General features: G+C 36.3%; 1 protein-coding gene across 39 annotated transcripts in view; it reads right to left on the bottom strand.

Annotated features, from left to right (window-relative positions):
• ABI3BP (ABI family member 3 binding protein) overlaps positions 1–20,430 on the bottom strand; it is a 267,443-nt gene that overhangs the window by 135,891 nt on the left and 111,122 nt on the right. For all 39 annotated transcript variants that reach the window (XM_086675588.1, XM_086675593.1, XM_086675570.1 and 36 more), the window contains exons 5-9: positions 16,676–16,857; positions 16,056–16,111; positions 5,737–5,785; positions 4,659–4,730; positions 3,791–3,883 (exon numbers count right to left, since the gene is read on the bottom strand). In XM_086675588.1, coding sequence (XP_086531714.1) covers positions 3,791–3,883; positions 4,659–4,730; positions 5,737–5,785; positions 16,056–16,111; positions 16,676–16,857 — 452 coding nt within the window. The remainder of the gene's footprint in view (positions 1–3,790; positions 3,884–4,658; positions 4,731–5,736; positions 5,786–16,055; positions 16,112–16,675; positions 16,858–20,430) is intronic.

The raw sequence follows: 20,430 nt of genomic DNA, 5'->3' as shown, positions 1-20,430 counted from the left end.
AGAAATAGAGGTCACAAGTGCTTCCATATTTGCCATATCTAACAATCAAGTGTGTGTTTTGGATTCATGTACACATAAAGTTGCACAGCATTTCTGTACAAAAGAAATGTTAAATACCATTGTTCAAGTTAATTTAGCAGGGCATAAAGAGAGGGACTCTATGAAATAATTTAAAAAGCAGATCCAGTAGAAATTTATAATAAACTCCATTTTTAAAATTTCTGAACTTAACATTTTCTTCTGTTGCTGTGACAGCTTTTGTTTAGAACCACTGTGATTGTGAGCACAGGAAAAAACATTCAGATTCCAGATTTTTATGAACTCTGTTTTTTATGAAACCTGTTACTTTCAAGGTTTGCCATGTAAGGAGATAAAGGGTTTTTTTAATGCTTTTTTTTTTTTTTTTTTCTTTTCAGTGTCCTCTTCTCCTTCAAGACACCTTTGCGAATCCTCTCCTTCCTGGGTAATAGCCTATGGTGGTTTCCTTGGCTGACTAGGACTATTTATCTATTTTAACCTATAGATCTTATTTCAAACAATGCTCTGGATTACCTTGCTTTAGCTCCCTGTATTAAAAACATGCCCTCAGCTGGCAATCACATTAACCTAAAATTAGGCTGTTAGTGGGGGGAAAAAAAGGTAAACTACCCTCCCAAGAGACATTTGTATTCTTCGCACATCACTAATACCTTATAAAGGCATAGAGTGTTTCTAAAAATGCCATTTCAGACATCAGAGAAATTGGTAGATAGAGATTTTTGAATGAAAGAGCCTTTATGCCTCTTATCAAGCCATGGGCATTCACCTACATTATGTACAACCATAGTCTTGGCAAGAACACAGTAAAATGCCACCAGAACATGGCCTGAAACCCAGGAAATTCCCTTTCCTCTCTGATTCTTCTCTACCTTTTTTCAACACAGTTGTTTCCTTTCATTTTTGGCAGGCTAAGTCTTGGCTTTGGCAAACCCTTTATATGCCCCTGGGAGGGGTGTGTGTAATACTAGCTTTCTTGTTTATTTCGTTCATTACTCACACCATGTGTTCTTAGAACAAAAGCTATTAATTTCTTGATGTCCCATGATGGGCCCTGTTGGAATGAGGATATTATTTTTAGGATTTACCCCCTCAAGAAAATAGTACATTTCTGAACTGCAGTGTTAAATAACTTCAGGAAACTTTATTTCTCCCTTGGTAGTATAAAGCACTATTTAAGCAATATCTCTTCTCATTAAATACGGTAACCTTAAAATGTAATTTTTAAATGTAGTCTTTTAAGACGGTACATTTGATGGATTTACTGGACATTTTCAAATATACTAGCTGCCAAACTTTTCAATGCACAAGAAATTTGTCATGTATTAAATTTAAGCTGGTGTTTTGCCAGAAAAGTCAAAAATTATATTTACTGTTTGCATACAATTTTTCTTTATTTAAATCACACTTAATCCTGAAGATTTAGTGGATCATATCAGAAAAATAAAAGCAGAAACAAAACAAAACATATCCACTGTGTAATTCTCTAAGGAAAATAAAAAGACTGAATTGGTATTAAGGCAGCATGTAGAACTTCACAAAAACCAAAAAATTTAGGAAAGATCACACAAGACTAAGGAACAAAAAACATCATCCACTTCAAAATGGACAGCAGTGTTCTGGGGAAAAAACTTCTCATTTTCAGCCTCCTTCACAAATTCTGTTTTTTGTGGTTTTGCTGGATGGATTAGGAACCACTTCAGTAAGAGATTGGCCAGTTCCTTTTTTAACTCCTCCCCAACAAGACTCCCAAACAGGACCAGGACAAGGCATATAGGCTCTGGGCCGAGAACAGGTAAGTTTAAGAGTACTGAACACTGGATTCCAAACATAGGTTCACTGCGGAAATTCAATTTGGAAGGTTCCTGGCTCTTAACATGGCATTTAGATGATGCAGAGTTTAGTCACAGAGTTTGACAGCTAAAAGAGAAGTGATCGAGTCTGAGGAACAAATTAAGGAAATTTTGTCTCAAGTCACTTGTCTACATTCTTGGAGGTAACTCACTCTAGGACCAAAAGGTATGAATATGTCATAATAAAAATATAAGGATGCACAAAATCACAAAGATTGGAAAATATTTTGACATCTTAATAAAATGGTGATATGTAAATTCTGAAAGCTTTTCTAAAATTTGGGGGACTGTACAGTCTAACAGTTAAGTGCTCTACTACTTAAGGCTTTGTTTTTCCTTCTTTCAGTCAATTCTCAAATTAACAGGAGAATTTAAGAGTTAACTTTTTAAAACTGTTCCAATCTGATTGCCTAGCATCAAACAAGCAAAGGTCAGGAGAAATTAAGTCTGAGGTCCTGTCGTGGGCAGGACCTGTGTAACTTACCTATATAGTAAGTGCTAAAGTTCTTTGCTAGTGCGTAATTCAGAGAAAATATTCACCTTTTTTAGTTTTGTTCAATTTCTACTACATCATGCCCTCTCCTTCCATATTTACCAATAGCCCAAGTCATTCTCTGGAGACCGTAGAGGGATGGTTCTCAAAGTGTGGTTCCTGGACAAGTGGCTTTAGTATCTCCTGGGTGCTAGTTAGAAAGGCAAACTCTTGGGTCCTACCCCCTAGCTACTGAAACAGTAACTCTGACGGTGGGTCCAGCAGTCTGTGTTCACAGGTCCTTCGGGACTTCTGATGCTCCATCACATTTGAGATACTGTGCCATAGAGACAATCCTGACTAATTTGATTCTAAAATGCAGCAACTAATTTACCCATTGAACACCACAATTATTTCCTGGGCTCCTTTTAAAGGGTTTTGCTGTTTTTTCCCCCTCCAAAGTGTTATTTTTTATGTTTTTAAAACACTGAAATTATATCAAGTTATTTATAGAAGTAGGAGGCAGTATCAATCTCAAGTAAATAATAATTATAACATACCTGACCTCTACAGCAGTTCTCACTGAAAACATCTCATGGCCCCTTGACAGTATAGTACAATAATTTTTTAACAATCACTCTATTTGAAAATTTTACCTAAATCAATGTATTTTGGATAATTTGATAAATGTTCACTTTAAATATAAATACATTTCATATAATTTATAATAACTTTTTACCTACAAAAGTTATTTGCATAAATACTTGCAACACTCTAATCTCTCTGTCCCTTACTATATTTTTTCCAAATTTTTTTCTCGTGGTAAAATATACATAAGATGCAGTATATCAACCATTTTAAGTGTATACTTCAGTAATATCAAATACATTCATAATGTGTGCAACCATCACCACCATCCATCTCCAGAACTTTTCCCATCTTAAACAGTGAAACTCTGTATCATTACACCTTCTTTATCCATTCATCAGTCGATGGACACTTGGACTATTTCCATAACTTGGCTATTGTAGATAATGGTGCCATAAACATCACCGTGCATATCCATTCATTTGTTGATGGACACATGGGTTGCTTCCATGTTTTAGCTATTGTGAATCATGCTGGTATGAACGTAGATGTCCAAATACCTCTTTGATAACCTTTTTTCTAATTCTTTTGGTTATATACCCAGAAGTGGAATTGCTGGATCATGTGGTAATTCTATGCTTAACTTTTTGAGAAATGGTCATACTATGTTCCACAGCAGCTGCACCATTTAACAATCCCATCAATGGTGCACATGCCTTTTCCTTACTTTTTACTTTAAGATGCCCATATAGCTCATTTGCTGTATTCCTTGGATATCCTAGGATTATCAGTACTAGTAGTCAGTCACTGCAAAGTTCACATATACAACACTGCTGCTTACCTAACTGTGTCTTGATTGCATCTGAAATCTCAAGCATTATGGATGTAGGAAGCTTTACAGTGGTTTCATTGAGACCTGGAATAATAAGGTGGACTGCAAGGAAATAAAGTAAGAGGAAGAAAATGCATCATGACATAAAGTAAAGCTCATGATTTAACAAAAACTACAAAATTTAGCAATTATATGGCTTAATCACTTTTAAACCAAACCTAAAATGTCAGGAAAAAATATGACAGTACCTTTTAAATAGTTTTTTTTTTAAATATTCAGAACTAAACTACAAAATCCTGGCTTTTAATCCACAGACTCAAAAATCATAAAATGGTTGTTTAAGATGTGTAGTGAAAAAGAACACCATTATTAATAATAATTTTTTAAGTTTAATTTATTTATTTTGAAAGAGAGGAAGAGAGAGAATCCCAAGCAGGTGCTGCACTGTCAGCGCAGTGTCAGATGTGGGACTCCATTTCACAAACTGAGATATGACCCGAGCTGAAATCAAGAGTGAGACGCTTAATTGACTGAGCCACCCAGGCTCCCTATTATTAATAATACTTTTTAAAAAGCAGCTCAATACAACAAGGACTCCCTCCCAACTGCAACAACACTATGAGGCAGGTAGGATGGGTGCCACCATTCCCACCAGGCATGGGCTAGAAATGCTTCTCTAACATACTGTAATAGAGGTAGCAGCTCTTGGCTCCTAGCCTAGAATGGACACAAAGAAGGATGCTAAATATTCAAAGAAAATGAACCAATTTCAATTTAATAGACCTGCTAACAGGTCTAACAGTGTATAATTCCATAATGGTCCTATTATCAAAAATAGCCTGACTTAATGCAGGTATAGATACCAAGATATACTCACCTAATATTGTTCCTCCAAAGGGAGTCTTATCAGGGGATTTAGTTGAAGCCCTGTGAGTAACATTCTGAATCACTGTTGAAATGAAAAAAGTTAACAGTGTGATGGGAAAAAAACAGTAAGCAGTAAATAGCAGTACTGTGATATGACGCAATCTGCATGGGGTAAGCCTGGATATAACTTTTAAATTAGTAAAAAGTAACTCTTTGCACTGGTACACAGCCAACGAAAGGACTGGAAGGCACATCTCACCTTAACACCTACGCCTTTAGGTAATGAAAGGCTGTTACTCTATCATCAAGTGTTCCATTCTAATGAGATGAAATTTCCTTATCTCTACTCCCCTGCAACCTACCCAAGTTAAAAAAAAATAGCACAAAACAGGAAATTAATACAGTAAATTTTAAAAAGTGAAAATGTATGTTCTCAAAGAATCTAGATTATTCCAATACTGACACTGTTTGAGATTACACTTAAGACATGTGTTTTCTTAAAATGATTAATTATTGTAAATGTCTGATCTCTTCTACCAAGAAACTTTCTGGAAATACTGGAGTCATTTTAATAATTTGAAAAACTGAAAGTCAAAACAAAAACAATTGGATAGTGAAATGGAATAAGACATTATAATTCTCAAAAACTGGATGCCTTTACTTTCCTAAAGGGAGCACTAAATCATAGTTTTCGTGTCACTAATCCAAATATCCTATTAATGATTTTCTTCATGTACGCTAACTTAACCCTGAACAAAGCCACACATATTCAACTGTTTTTTTTTTTTTTTGTAAAGTTAATACTTGTTATGGTTGCTTTGTCCCTAGTTGTCCAACCAGTGAGACTTGCCAAGACTTGACCTATTGGTATGAGAGCCAAAATTATTAAGTTCTAATTTGTTAGACCATACTGATTTTTTCACACTTTCGCTTTAAAATAGTCAGAAAAAAAGATTTTAATGTGCTATGTTTAGTTATCTCAGTGCAAAAAGTATATTAAAACTAGTTCTAAACTGTTAACTATATTGGAATTAAAATTTACAGAAATAGTTCTAAACACATATCCAGAGCAGACTCATACAAATTACCTTGTTTGATGACTGTTATTGGGATTAGCTTCCTTGGGACATATGCTGGCTGAAAAGAGAAGAGATTTGGCTTTTTAATTAGTGTTAAATTTAAAAATAAATAAATAAAGCAAAGACCTGGAAGTAGCCTGTCTTGTTTACGGTTGCTGGAAATCTTAGTACATATGTCTACCTCTATTTTTTTTAATTTTTATTTACTTTGAGAGAGAGGGGGAGAGAGAGACAGAGAGAGAACTCTCACACACAAACAGAGGAGGGGCAGAGAGAGAAGAGAGACAGAATCCCAAGCAGGCTCTGCACTGTCAGCACAGGGCCCCAAGTGGGGCTTGAACTCACCAACTGTGAGACTATGACCTGAGCCGAAATCAAGAGGAGGATGCCTGCCTGGGCCACCCAGGAACACTTACCTACCTCTATTTTATTAGGCTTACTTGGTTTTCCCCATAAATGTCCAAAGACTTGAAAGAAGCAATTTCTTCAGAGCTCCCATTATGTTACTTTACCTTGAAACTGCAATGGAAAGGAACTGAACCATGTGGATTGACTACTAGTTCATCTATCACTTCATTTGAGATGTGACCCAGCCAGATTCTGCCCTTACATTTCCCCTCAAACAGATGCTAAGCTACATATTATCTTTTAAAACTGCTCAGAATCCATTGTTTGAGTGTACCCAACTGCTGCTACTATGGGCAATCCAACCACCACGCATCTCCTTGTCCAAGAAAGCAGAGCTGGCATTCAGATCCAGAAATTTCTACTTCCAAATCTTGTACTTTTCACCATCCTGCACACATTTATGCACAAGGACCTCAAACTAGAAAGGCAGGTCCCAATGCATTCTCCCCTCTCCCAAATTGCCTCAGATGTCCTACAGCAAGTCCTGATGCCATGGAGTACCTTGAACTAGAGACAGGTTTAGTGTTACCCTTAAAGTGGAGTAATCACTGGACATAATTGTGAGCCAAGGATAAGACAGCTAATGGATAGACATAGAAACAAAATAAGGAAAGCAAATATATAGGGAAGAATTAGACCAAGTTAAAGGAGTAATCATGAGTGAGCATGACGTTGATTTTTTTAATGCTTGATTTAACCTGTATACATAACATAGAGACTCCATGTACCAGATCTGTTAAGAATCCAGAATGTGCTGAATGAGATACTTACCACATAGGTGTTTACACTTGTGAACAACAGAGACTCATTGATGTGCTAACATTTCAGTGAATGATATGCCCATAATAATGAGGGGCCACACAATCAGAAAGAATGAAATCTTGCCATTTGCAACTATGAAGATGGAACTGGAGGGTATTATGCTAAGTGAAATTAGTCAGAGAAACATAAATCTCATATAACTTCACTAATATGAGGAATATAAGATACAAAGCAGATGAACATAAGGGAAGAGAAACAAAAATAACATAAAAATAGGGAGGGGGACAAAACATAAGAGACTCTTAAGAGAACAGAAGGTTGCCAGAGGGGTTGTGGGAAGGGGAATGGGCTAAATGGGTAAGGGGCATTAAGGAATCTACTCCTGAAATCATTGTTGCACTACATGGTAAATAACTTGGATGTACATTAAAAATAAGTTAGTTAATTAAAAAAAAAAGAGGGGCCACAATACCAAACTTACTGTTTGTTATTTTTCTTCTTGTATTAAGGTCCTTATGTTTAAAAACCACAAAAAGTAGAAGTTTACTATTGCCAGATTTCTAAAAAGTAGTATTTATACCTATGGACCCAGTGCTATAGACTGAATGCTTATGTTCCCTGAAAACTGATATGTTAAAACTTAACTCCCAAGTGTGATGGTAGAAAGACCTTTGGGAAATGATTAAGTCATGAGGGATCCAGCCCTCGTGAGTGGGATTAGTGCTCTTATAAAAGAGACTCCAGAGAGGTCCCTCCACCCTTCTACCCAGTGAGGACATAGTGATAAACTGGCTGTCTGTGATCCAGGAAGCAAGCTCTCAGGAGACACCAAATCTGCCAGCACCTTGAACTTGAACTTCCCAGGCTCCAGAACTATGACAATTAAATGTTTGTTTTTTAAGCCACTCAGTCTATGGTATTTTGTTATAGCAGCCCTAGTGGACTAACACACACAGTAATTTCCTTCATCACAATCTAGCCTAATCTAATATTGATCTAAGGAATTAAAGATCAATACCTTTACACATAAATTATTACCACTATGTGAAACAACTACATCATCCAAAAGCAGAAGTCTTATTAAATGATTCAAATTTTTGACATCTGCTTAACAAAGTAGAAAATATGCATAATATAAATATAAACGTTACAATTATAACCACATTATAACCTCATTTTATGAGTTATGTACAGACAGATCAGAAAGAAAGATCATAGTTGTTTTTTTTTAAAACAGTGGCTATTTCTTATAAATGGATTAATTTCATCTTTTATACTTCTCTTTCTCAGTTCTTTACAAGCATGAATTACATTTTAATTAAGAAAAGTTATTTTGATCAACAGTCTGTTCAATTACTACATCCGGGTCTGTACTACAGAACTCATGTGCTATTGGTAAATAGAGGAATGATTTAAGTATAATTTATACACATTTTTCCCCAGACAAGGGGAAGGAAATAGTAGAAATAGAAGCATCACCTTCAGCAGGAGAAGAAAAAAAATTCTCAGCTTTGGTATCACACTGGCAGCAGGATCTCTTTCAGCTTTATCCTAAGAAAATTAATTAGGAGCACTCGCACACAGGATCCTTTCCCTGAGAGATACAGGCTCTGCCTCGCATGTCCACCTGTCCTGCTCTAGTGAAAGGGACATGAGCACATGGCCTTTATCATTTGAGAACTTTACTTTTTTAATTTTTTAAAGTTTATTTATTTGAGAGAGAGGTAAACAGCACAAGTGGGGAGAGGCTGAGAGAGAAAAGAGAGAGAGAATCTCAAGCAGGCTCCATGCTGTCAGCACAGAGCTCGATGTGGGGCTTGAACCCATGAACTGTGAGATCATAATTCAAGCTGAAACCAAGAGTTGAACGCTTAACCGACTGGGGCACCCCTCACTTGAGAACTTTAAATACCAGGTGTGCCAACCTCCAGCCACATGAGAAGCACTTGCTGGAGGGGCCACATTATCCTTCCAGGTACTAAGGATCATTTTTGTTAGAGCTGTTGCTACAGTTCCAAAGGCTTTTTGAAAGCCCTATTTTTTTATTTGTCCTATGAATCCTGCCACTTACAGCACATTTTGCAGAATGTGAAGTTTTTCAGACACATCACAATGCAGCAAAAACACCTACATGTTGCTGTGTTAACTGCTTTCAAATTTCATTATTTCAGTTTTTAGTTCCTTTGCTGTGATGATTTGTTTTAAACAATTTTTGACAAGAACAAATGGAAAATATTCCACTCTTCACGTGAATGGAACAAAGTTTCTCTTTGAGCTCTTGAGTATCTACCAATGTTCCGTTATGATGACATGACTATATGTACAATATGTGCTGCCAAAAAACAAGGAAATAATTTAGCTGCAGGACCCAGTTCTTTCTAGACCTATAATTACTCTCTTGCCTAATCTGCAATCCGAAGATGTACCAAGACTGGACTCATGAGCAAGTAGCTGCCTCTCTATAAGTGGGGTTTGTAGGGGCATCAGGGAAATACTTCTGCCTAAAATGTCTATGCTGAAGGGGCACCTGGGTGGCTCCATAAGTTAAGCATCTGACTTTAGCTCAGGTCATGATCTCACAGTTTGTGAGTTTGAGCCCCGCACTGGGCTGTCTGCTCTCAGCACAGGGCCCAATTTGGATCCTCTGTCCCCCTCTCTCTCTCTGCCCCTCCCCTGCTCACATTTTCTCTTTCTTTCTTTCTCCCTCCCTCTCAAAAATAAACATTAAAATGTCTATGCTGAAGGCTCTAAAATTCCCACTAAGAGGTTGACACTGTGAGTCCTTTCCCTGTATCTTTTTATGAAAGTGTAGGAAACAGTCTGTTACCAGGATTCATTGAAAAATGAAATATTGTGATAATTTCCAAGTTAACAGTGTTTAACCAATTACAACCCAATTTTAATCAAACTGTTCTGTGTACAGTGTTTTTGAAAAAGGTACCAGTTCCTTCATTGCTGTCCCAGTTTTGCTCTCAGGCCATGTCCTTACCGGCTCTCTTTTCTGTGGACCTTTTGTGGACTCCCATTCCTGCCGCAAGCCTCTATCACCACAGATCTTGTCCTCCCTTCACTAGAAACTCTTTTCTGTGTTTACTGTATGCCTGGATGTAAGCATATTTCCCTCCTGCCCTATAAGAAATGTGGTATTTCCTTTTTCCTGACTTTCAGGATACCCTGTTCCTAAAGAACCTAGGTTGTACTATATATATTCTGAGCTGGGGACTAGTTAAGGGAATTCATTTCTACCATTTTTCTGGGGACCTGATGGCCAAGTATCAGGTGGGGAGACTCTATGGGGAGAGAATGCTGATGTGGTCAATAGCAATGACCTGATGACCAATTCAGCCTGATTTTAAGTCCTGGTTAGGGAAAGCCTATGCATAGCTGGAAATAACCACAGCAGTAACCATATAGGATAAGGGACTTCTTACTCACTCTGCATTATACTAACTTCCTCCTGGTATTATTTTGAAAATTAGCTTTAGCATATGTAGTGATAATGTTGTTCTTTCCAGCCTCTTCTTTTCAAGTTTGGCTATTTGGTGTTTTCGTGGTATCAGAATATTCATTGTAGATTTAACTAGTTTTAGCTCCTGAGATAAAGACAAGTTGCCCATTTGGGGAGTGGCTAATGGTTGCTCAAAGTCAAGCTTCAGTGGTTTAAGCCAAACCACATGAAAAGAACTTGGACCTGTTACACTGTGGTTTTAATTCATTTTTAGGATGTTCTAATGAAAGTTAGGAAACACATTGATTTAATCTAATGTCCTACTTGCAAAAGTCTTCATATTTCTGGTCATTTAGGGAGGAATCACATATACACCTTTGATAGTATCATCGGTCTAGATAGAAATTTTTCAAATTTCTGCTTAAGACACCAATTGCTACAGATACCTGATATATTCATTGTATACAATCTTAAGGTGCGAGTGGTGACCACATGGTATTTCTCCCTGTTCACTTTACTTATCTGATAATGGTTACACTCTAAAAATTGTCACAACTTCTCTTTTTGCCAATAATAGACATGGTTTTAAAGATGGGTGGATCTCTGATGGAAAAAAAACAGAAGGGTAAAAGATGTCATATACTAGGGGAACACTTATTCTAAAGCGATTTTGATTAAATAATTAAACTTCTATTTTAAAATCTCTATTAAAGGGGCACCTGGGTGGCTCAGTTAAACGGCTGACTTAGGCTCAGGCCATGATATCACGGGGTTCCTGAGTTCCAGCCCCCCATCAGGTTCTTTTGCTGTCAGCTTGGAGCCTGCTTCAGATCCTTCTTCTCCCTTTCTCTCTGCCTGCCCCCCCTCCCCACATGTGCATACCCTCTCTCTCAAAAATAAACGCTTAAAATAAAATAAAATCTGTTAAATGCTTCAAAAATTGTTTAGTGAACTAGTAAGATAACTTAGTTTTTTTTAAATATAGACCTAACGTGTTAAAATTAGGTCCTTTTAGCCATGTTCTTGATTGGATCCTGCATAATAAAATAAAACCTATTAATAAATATTAGGTTTCACGTCTGTCAACAGAGGGTTCTACAAGCCCCTGGGAGGCTTGGTCCATTAAGCAAACAACTCTTGATTTTGGCTCAGGTCATGATCTCACAGTTCATGAGTTCAAGTCCCCTGTGGGACTCCACACTAACTTAGAGCCTGCTTGGGACTCTCTCTTCCCTTTCTCTGCTTCTCTCTCTGCTTCTCCCCCAAACTAGTTCTCAAGCCTGCACATACACACGCTCTTTCAAAAAAAAAAATAAATAAATAAACTTAAAAAAAAAAGTGTGTTCTAAATTCTCGACATGGACCCAACAGCATAATTATGATAAATGTGTATTTCTTTCACAGTATCTTGAATCTCAAGTAATACAACTTGTATAGAATAAATCACAATCTTTAAAATTCACCTTTTGTCTGATTTTTCTGGAGGTATAGGCAGGGGTGAAAGTAGAATAAAGGCACCAACCATCAGAAGAAACCTCTGGCACCTGTACCTGGTACAAGTGTGCTGGGGCTTGCCAACAGAACATGTGTGGAGATACATGAATTACAAATATAATGCACCAGATGCTTAAGATGGGGCTCTTTTTAACATTCAAATTTTTAGCGTAAATATTATTTATCTTTTAAAAATGGATATCCTATAGTTCAAATTGTCTTTTCCTTTCCAAATCTCTGTTTAGAAGAAGTTAAGTGTTTGCTGCATACAAGTTTTAGGTGTAAACACATATAGGTGAATTAAAGCATTTTTCAATGCATCTTTTGCTTAAAAGTCTAAAAGTAAAACATTTGGAATTAATTTCATAGTTCTTGAAATATTGCCTTCTAAAAGCAGTCTCAGAGATATCTGAACATTTGGATTGATATTGACTATTTGGATTAAAATATGCCTCTAAAATATCAAATCTATTTTCAGAATCAATTCTAAGTGGTCATGTAAGATGGTCTAAGGCTATCCCAAGTGGTTCCTTTTCAACTTTCCTGTGTTCCAGAGCTACCCAAGAGGACAGATGGCTGTGCAGAAAGTGACAATGGAGAAAGCCTCACAGAGAAGCCTTAAAATATCTTTTTAATTAATTTGGGTTTTCCTTTGGAAATAACCAAGAGTTTCAAACCACAACTCATCACAGCTGGCTGGAGTTGGGAGTACTCCGCCTCACAGCTTGAAGTGATAAAATATCTGGCTTTGTGTCACAGATGCAGGAAGTTTCTTCCTCGACCTTCTCATCATGGCTATTTATGTTATGAAAAAGAAATTAAATTCCTTGGGAGTAAACATCAATCATCTTTCCCAATTTTGCTGAGTAACTCTCACTAGATGAAATATTTTGCACAAAACACTATTGGGATATGATTGAAGAAAAGGAATGAAAGAAATGACATCATTGGGTCACATGTAAGACAAAGCATGACAGCCAAGAGGGTGGGAGATAAGATATGCCTCCTACGTAACCATTCACAACAAGAGTGGGGATTGTTCCAGAAGAGAATCAAAGAGCAACTCTATTCCCTGTGGTTGGATTTGAGACAAAGCCAGAGAGGGACCTTAATAAGGAATGGTACAACTCAATACTTAGTACTGGGCCAAATGATTGTTTGGAAAAAATATATATAACCTAATCAATATATGACTTTACCACCTGCAATATAGTGAAATACAACCCATATAGTTTAGAATTTAATTACCACAAAAATCAAACCACTTATAAAACTAAAAACAAAAGAGGGAAATATTTGCTCTCTGGATAAAGAAGGGCTTTATAAAATATAACTGTAAATATGACAACGGAAAAGACAAATAATTTGATTAAACAAATTTTATAAGTAGGCTATTTCAAAAATTTCCATAAACAAAATTGATAACAAATGTGAGAATAATGTTCCTAGATGATATAACCAAGAGTCAATGTTCTTTAATCTATAAAATCTTTCAAATCTATTCAATAAAAACCATGAGACCCCCCCATTGAATTAAAGACTAAAACTAAAAGTCATTAAATGGAAAATACAAATGGCTGATAAACAAGTGAAGAAAGCAGTGCTATTAGAAATCAGGGAAAAAATTTATAAAACATTTTAAGCTATTACATTATGTGAAAATTTAGTGATGGAAATACATATTGATAATCAAGGCATATTAGCAAGATAACTCTGATATATTGATAGCAAGATGGTAAAATGGCCCAACCTTTCTAGAAAGAAATTTGATCATATATAGGAAGTTTTCAATATATTAAGAATCTAAGTTACTAATTCCTGTCTAAGTATCAATTATAAAGAAACAAGTAGACAAATGAACTAAGATTATAGTCATAAATGTTTGCCATAGCATCACTTATAATTAAAAACAATTAGAAATAACTTGAATGCCTACAAATTGGAAACTGAGTTTCCAATTTATATTATAGAATACACAGTAATTAAAATTATATATATGAAGAGCATTTATGACATGAAATCTGCTATACCATATTTTGACTAAGTGGATCATAAATGGTTTTATACTGGTCTTTATTTGGCAGTGTTGTAGATAATTTTGTTTCTTTGCTTTCCCCATATCTATATAGTCTCAATTTTTAGATATTAGATTATTAGGAAACAAATCAAAATCTAAAGAAAGGAAAGAAAAAAATGAATGAATGAATGAATGAATGAATGTGACATGGGAATTTACCTGCCATCTCCTTTCTTACCTGATGATTTGCAACATAACAAAACACTTTCCTGGGCAATCTAATAATCATTACTTGATCATAAATTTACAAGGGACACACTTTTCTGCCAATGTAAACCACAGAAACATTTGCCTTATCAGGATTAATTCTCAATCTTTTTTACCCAAACCATTTTTCTGTCACTGACAAAAATTCTGCATTTTTTTTCCATCCCAATGAGGTATGTACTACCTTTTTTTTCCTACTAGCCTACATGATCAATGGGGTATTCTTTTGACTATTTCATTAGACATAAAAGATATCCATCCACAACATGGACACATTAAATAGAGCAAATTTGCAGCCACGAATAGTCTTTGCATGTTCACTTGACTGTAGGGTATTTCCCTGGCTGGATACTCCCAACACATAGGGACCAAAGCCAGCACCAAATTCCTCCCTTCTTACCAGAGTGCCTCCTCTACCTGCTCGGGCCATCATCTTATAATCATGCATGTGATTTAATGGATGCAGAGAAAGGTGAAGGAACCCTTTTTCACTGTTGGTGGGAATGCAAACTGGTACAGCCACTCTGAAGAACGGTGTGGAGGTTCCTCAAAAACTTGAAAATAGAACTACCCTATGACCCTGCAATTGCACTACTAGGTATATATCCAAAGGACACAAAAATTCTGATTTCAAGGGGCACATGCACCCCAATGTTTATAGCAGCACTATCAACAATAGCCTAATTATGGAAAGAGCCCAAATTTCCATTGACTGATGAGTGGTAAAGAAGATGGGATAGATGTGTATATATGTATGTACATACATATATGAATATACATACATACACACATACACACATATATACACATACAATGGAATATTACTCAGTAATCACCAAGAATGAATCTTGCCATTTACAACAATGTGGATGGATCTATAGGGTATCGTGCTAAGCGAAATAAGTCAGAGAAAGATAAGTATCATATGATTTCACTCATATGTGGAATTTAAGAAACACAACAGATCAACATAGGGGAAGGGAAGGAAAAAAAGGATAAAAACTGAGAAGGAGGCGAACTATAAGAGACTCTTAAAGACAGAGGACAAACTGAGGGTTGGTGGAGGGGAGGTGGGTGGCGGGATGGGCTAAATGGGTGATGGGCATTAAGGAAGGCACTTGTTGGGATGAGCACTGGGTGTCATATGTAAGTGCTGAGTCACCCAGTTCTACTCCTGAAACCAATACTACACTGTATGCTGATTTGAATTTAAATAAACAAATTAAAAAAAAAAAAACAGATGAAAACAATAAAAGAAAATGCAAACATCTCTGTGACAGTTACAACAATGGCTTACATTTATAACAGGTAGTACTAACTGGTGTGGTGCTTCCTGAGAACAGATTTTGAAAAGTGGAGGGAAAAAGGACAAGAGACTGAGTTTCTGCAGTGAGAGAGAAGAGGGTGTCTAGATGAGGGGGATGCCTGGCAGGTAAGATATGCAGATATTTACTACACTCAATAGAGGCTAGGCACAAATAAAAACCAAGCCAGTTGCTTCATCATTTTGAAAAGGGTTAGCTCTTTAAGCAGGAAGTGAGAAAATAGTGGGAAGAGGACAGAGAAGTGAGTAATACCAATGTAAATAGAACATATACAGATTTACTCTGGAAACACGTTATTCTAAAAGACAATCCACTGCAGATAATAAGCATAACCTCAAAATACCTGGAATCTGGATATAGAATAACTACATCAAGTATCAGTATTTTAGAGCTATAAACATATTAGATAATTTGCTCTCATATTTCTACCTCCATTTGCTGAAAAAGAAATTCCTAAAGCATTAAGTACTTTACACAAAGCCCCATGGCCAGTCATCTAATCCTAATAGGCCTATTTTCTTGCAACCAACAACAACAACAACAACAACAACAACACAAAGCAGATACAATTTCTAAAACACATTCCTGAGAATAACCTGGTACCTACCACTGTGTGGGCTTGGTCATAGGTACTTTGGATTTTCCCATTGACTTTGCTTTTACCTGACAAAAACAAGCAGAAAATAACATTATTTTCATTCTTTGTGTTCCTAAATTAACCCTTCCTACTCATTATGAAGACAACTGTACTCCTTTTCTAACTCAGACTCTTTATTCCTATTAGTTATTTACTGTCATTTCAAGCGCTGATTCCAATGAAGTTTGAATGAAGAGATGACAAGGTTTGGGACCCTTCGAGTATTTCTATGTTCACTTCTACTGGCCCAGCTTTCCATTCTGAACACCAATACACATTACTGCTGTTTTCACTCAGTTGGTGCTCATAGATCTGAGATTGATTGAAAATACTAAAATGGCCAAAGAAGTGTTATCAATAAAGGCATCAAACATCAGTTCATCACATTTTCTGTTTAAAAAAACACTCATCAACATAAAAGATTCTGAAGTATCAGTACTCAATTTGTCTTCACTTTTGTATTTTTTTAAGCACTAGAGGATGGCAATTAACTCCCCTCATATTTAAGAATAAAATAATTAAAATTTTGGTACTTAGGAAAAGAAGATAAAAGTTACAAAAATCTTCCTCAAACAGTTCCTGGTACTTACTTCCAACAATAGTCTTGTGATTGAAAATCTTACTCCAAATTCCACCTTCTACATTGTCTTTCACTCCAAATTCATAAACTGTGTTGGGTTTTAGATTTTCCACAATTGTTTCAGTGGCTGGACAGAGTTGAAAAACCCATTTCTTCTCCTTATCCTTTTCTCTATAGCGAATTGTATAATATCTGTTGAATAACCAAAACATGATGCTTTTAATCCACAGGGAGAATCAGAATGCTATTTCAAGTTTCTTAATACATCACAGACTCCCATCTACTTCAAAGACTATGCTTAATACTGGCTTCTGTTTTTATTTTTTAGAAATTGCAGAGAACATGACAAAATAGCTCAGTGTGTACTTAAGGTTTTACATTTCTAATGCCAAGTTGGAGAATGTGAAGCACAGTTACGGTCTAACAGAATTCAGTTCTATTATTTGCTACTTTGCAAAATGAAAGTTGGAAAGCGCTGGATGTTCGTTTCTTTCCAATTATGCATAGAACAGAGCATAGGTATAATTTTTCAAGTGCTTAATACTGAAGTTTTATAGCTAAATGGGTTTAACTTGCAACTGTATGGGTTTATGCCATGGAACATGCATTAGAGGTGGTATCATTCAATTTTGTATAAGGGGATCCTGAAATTCTAAGATACATCCAGGACTGCATTTTAAGAGTGAAACATTCTTATCATAAAAATAGAATCAAAACCAAAGCCAAGCTAAGAGTTCAATGAAAAGAATCAAACCATGCAAATTTAAGATCAAGGTTACCTATTTGCTTAGGGGTTCATAATATTCAGACATACATATGAAGTAATGCTAATTGTCACCGCTATTTTTTTTTGCACTTTTATCACATGCTAGGTTTTATATATATTATCTTGTTGTCATAAAATCATCTGAAGTGGTAGAAGTTATTAACTCATTCTATAGATGTGAAAATAGAGATTCAGAAACATCATTTAACTTGCCCATTGCTGCCCACCTAGTGACTTTGACCAGTAACAGAACCAGAATACAAAGACTCCTCTGACCCTGCTGTAAACAGCCTCACCAAGTGGGCCAATCAGGACAGGGGAGCGCATTAGTACTGTATACAGTCATAAGAAATCAATGAGCTAGAGCTATATATATATCAATATGAACAGATTTTACGAATACTGAACAAAAATAGCAAATTACAAGATGACACATATAGTTTCATGATTCACATAAATATTAAAATGCTCACAAAATATGTTACCATATATGGTAGCAGTGTAAAGAGACAGCAAATATTGCAAGGGTCCAACATTCATATTAGTGCTCTAGTTCCCACTGAGGTAAGAATTTTTTTTAATGCTTATTTTTGAGAGAGCTCGAGAGAGCTCAAGAGAGCAGGGGAGGGACAAAGGGGGAGGAGACAGAAGATCCAAAGTAGGTTTCACGCTGTCAGCACAGAGCCCGATGTGGGGCTCAAACTCAAACCATGAGATCATGACCTGAGCCAAAATCAGATGCTTACCCACTTAAGGAACTGAGCCACCCCGGCACCCCACCCAGTGAGATAAAGGAGTATAGAAGTGGGGCCAACAGGTATATTTTATCTGCTTTTTATTTTTAAATAAACATTTTCAGTAAATACAATAAAATAATAGCTGTCATGTATGCTGATGGAAACTTAGGTGTTTGTTATACTATTTTAGGTTCTTCTATTTTAAATTTTCTCTCAAACATTTAGTACCTCTCCCCCACTCCCCACCCTAGCAAAACTAAAGGGGCTAAGATTCTGGTCAGTTGCTTTTACTTGAAGCCTTACAAAGTCACTCATTTACTTGTGCTAAAAACATTTATTGTGCCCCCTTCTAAGTGCCAGGAACACATTGTTGATGATACATAAAAACAATTACCTAGAACTTCTAGAAACAAGGGGCAGGACTGGCTACATAATTTGTGAGGCTCATCCCAAAATAAAAACATGGGACCCCATGTTCAAAAATGATTAAGCATTTCAAGACAGTGACATTAGAGTATTAAACCAAGCATGGACCCTTCTAGGTGCACAGGGGGACCCTGTGCAAATGCACATGTTGCATGGCCATCAAGTCAGCATGGGGTTTATAGTTAACAAATACAGAGAGAGGGGGAATGGTTTTGTATGTTTCTGTACATTTGTATTTTGAATGTATTTGTATATTCAGCCTATGTTCCTACTAGTTACAAACTACTGAAATGCTTGAAGTCATTCATTAGCTTGCTTCTTTCTAGTAAAACTGTCAGGGCTCCAGTTCCTGACTTCCAAGGAGCAAGAGACTAAACGAGTGAAGGAAGCTGTTCAGCCAAAATACTAACTACTACTGGGAACATACATTATAGACTACTAATCCTCTGTGTCCTGTGAGTTGAAACATCCATAGACATTTATGCAACACACTTATTGACAAGTATGCTGCATGGAATTTTTGTGGCTGTGTTTTTCCCTGCCTTGTATACTAGAAAAAGTCAGCGAAGTACAGAGAAGCTAAAATCAGACCAGATGGGCTACCACATTATGCATCTATACTTTGGATACATTTCTCAAATCCTTAATTGCTGGTATGATCCAAGGTGTGTTGGTGGGGGGGGGGGGGGGGGGTCACTGCTAATACAACAACCAAAGGCCAGATTCCAGAGTTACCAGTAAGTTTGATTTTATATTATCTTCCCAGGAATAAAATGGTACAAAAATGTTCTAAGAACTTCACACATGTTAAAAACAAAACAAAACAAAAACAAAAACAGAGTGGATGGATCTGTTGGTTGAGCATCCAACTTCGGCTCAGGTCATGATCTTGTGGTTTGTGGGTTTGAGCCCCAGTCATGCTCTGTGCTGACAGCTCAGAACCTGGAGCCTGCTTTGGATTCTGTGTCTCCCTCTCTCTCTCTGCCCTTCCCTCACTTGTACTGTGTGTCTCTCTCACTCAAAAATAAATAAACATTAAAAAAAAATCCTGCACATTTTTTCTATCTTGATCACAAAGCATTCAAAATAACCTGTCTTATATCAAGTTTGTTAGGAAAAATAAACATACAGGCAGCCAACCTCTCTCTTCAGCCTCAGAGGTTATCTTTACCAACACTGGCTTAATTGATAGTTGTGTAACATAGGAAGTTCCAAATGTTAAAAGAGATAGTCAGTAAGACTATTTACCTGTAAGGTAGTGAAGCAAATTTCCTTGATTTTAAAGCTAAATACAGGCCTTATGAAAATTAACAGTGCCGTACCGCACACAGAAGGTACTCCATAAATGTGGAATGAACAGAATGGATATTTGGGTTCTCATGGGGTCATTCTAAAATTAGAATATAATTGCTCTAAATGGTCAATAATTCCATCACCAGAAAATATGGATTTAAGCAATAAAGTTTACAATTATATTATCTTTTTCAATGTGTCATTGCCTAAGGTTTTACTTACCAAAACTCAGCATTCCTATAAAATCAATGCAAACTGAAGGAAAATACAATAAATATCTACATTGAACATTTGCAGAGGGCTTAAGATTTTAAAATTTACTTCAGTTGATTCATACAATAAACTGAAATGAGAATAAGAATTATTATAGAAGAAAAAAAAGGCCAGTAAGTGTCTAAGATCTGATTGTCAGGGACAAAGCCAGACAAATGGTGGTTTTCTGACTCAACTAATACCTTTAGTATTGCATTGGATGGTCTTTCTACTACTGTGGTGCTTGGCAAAAGGAAATGAAAAAAGGTAAAATGACCCAGGAGGGAAGAG

This window comes from Puma concolor, chromosome C2 (genome assembly GCF_028749965.1).
Source record: "Puma concolor isolate L17-30 chromosome C2, mPumCon1.1.hap2, whole genome shotgun sequence".
NCBI classification, from domain to species: domain Eukaryota; kingdom Metazoa; phylum Chordata; class Mammalia; order Carnivora; family Felidae; genus Puma; species Puma concolor.
This window is presented reverse-complemented; position numbering and strand designations above follow the sequence as displayed.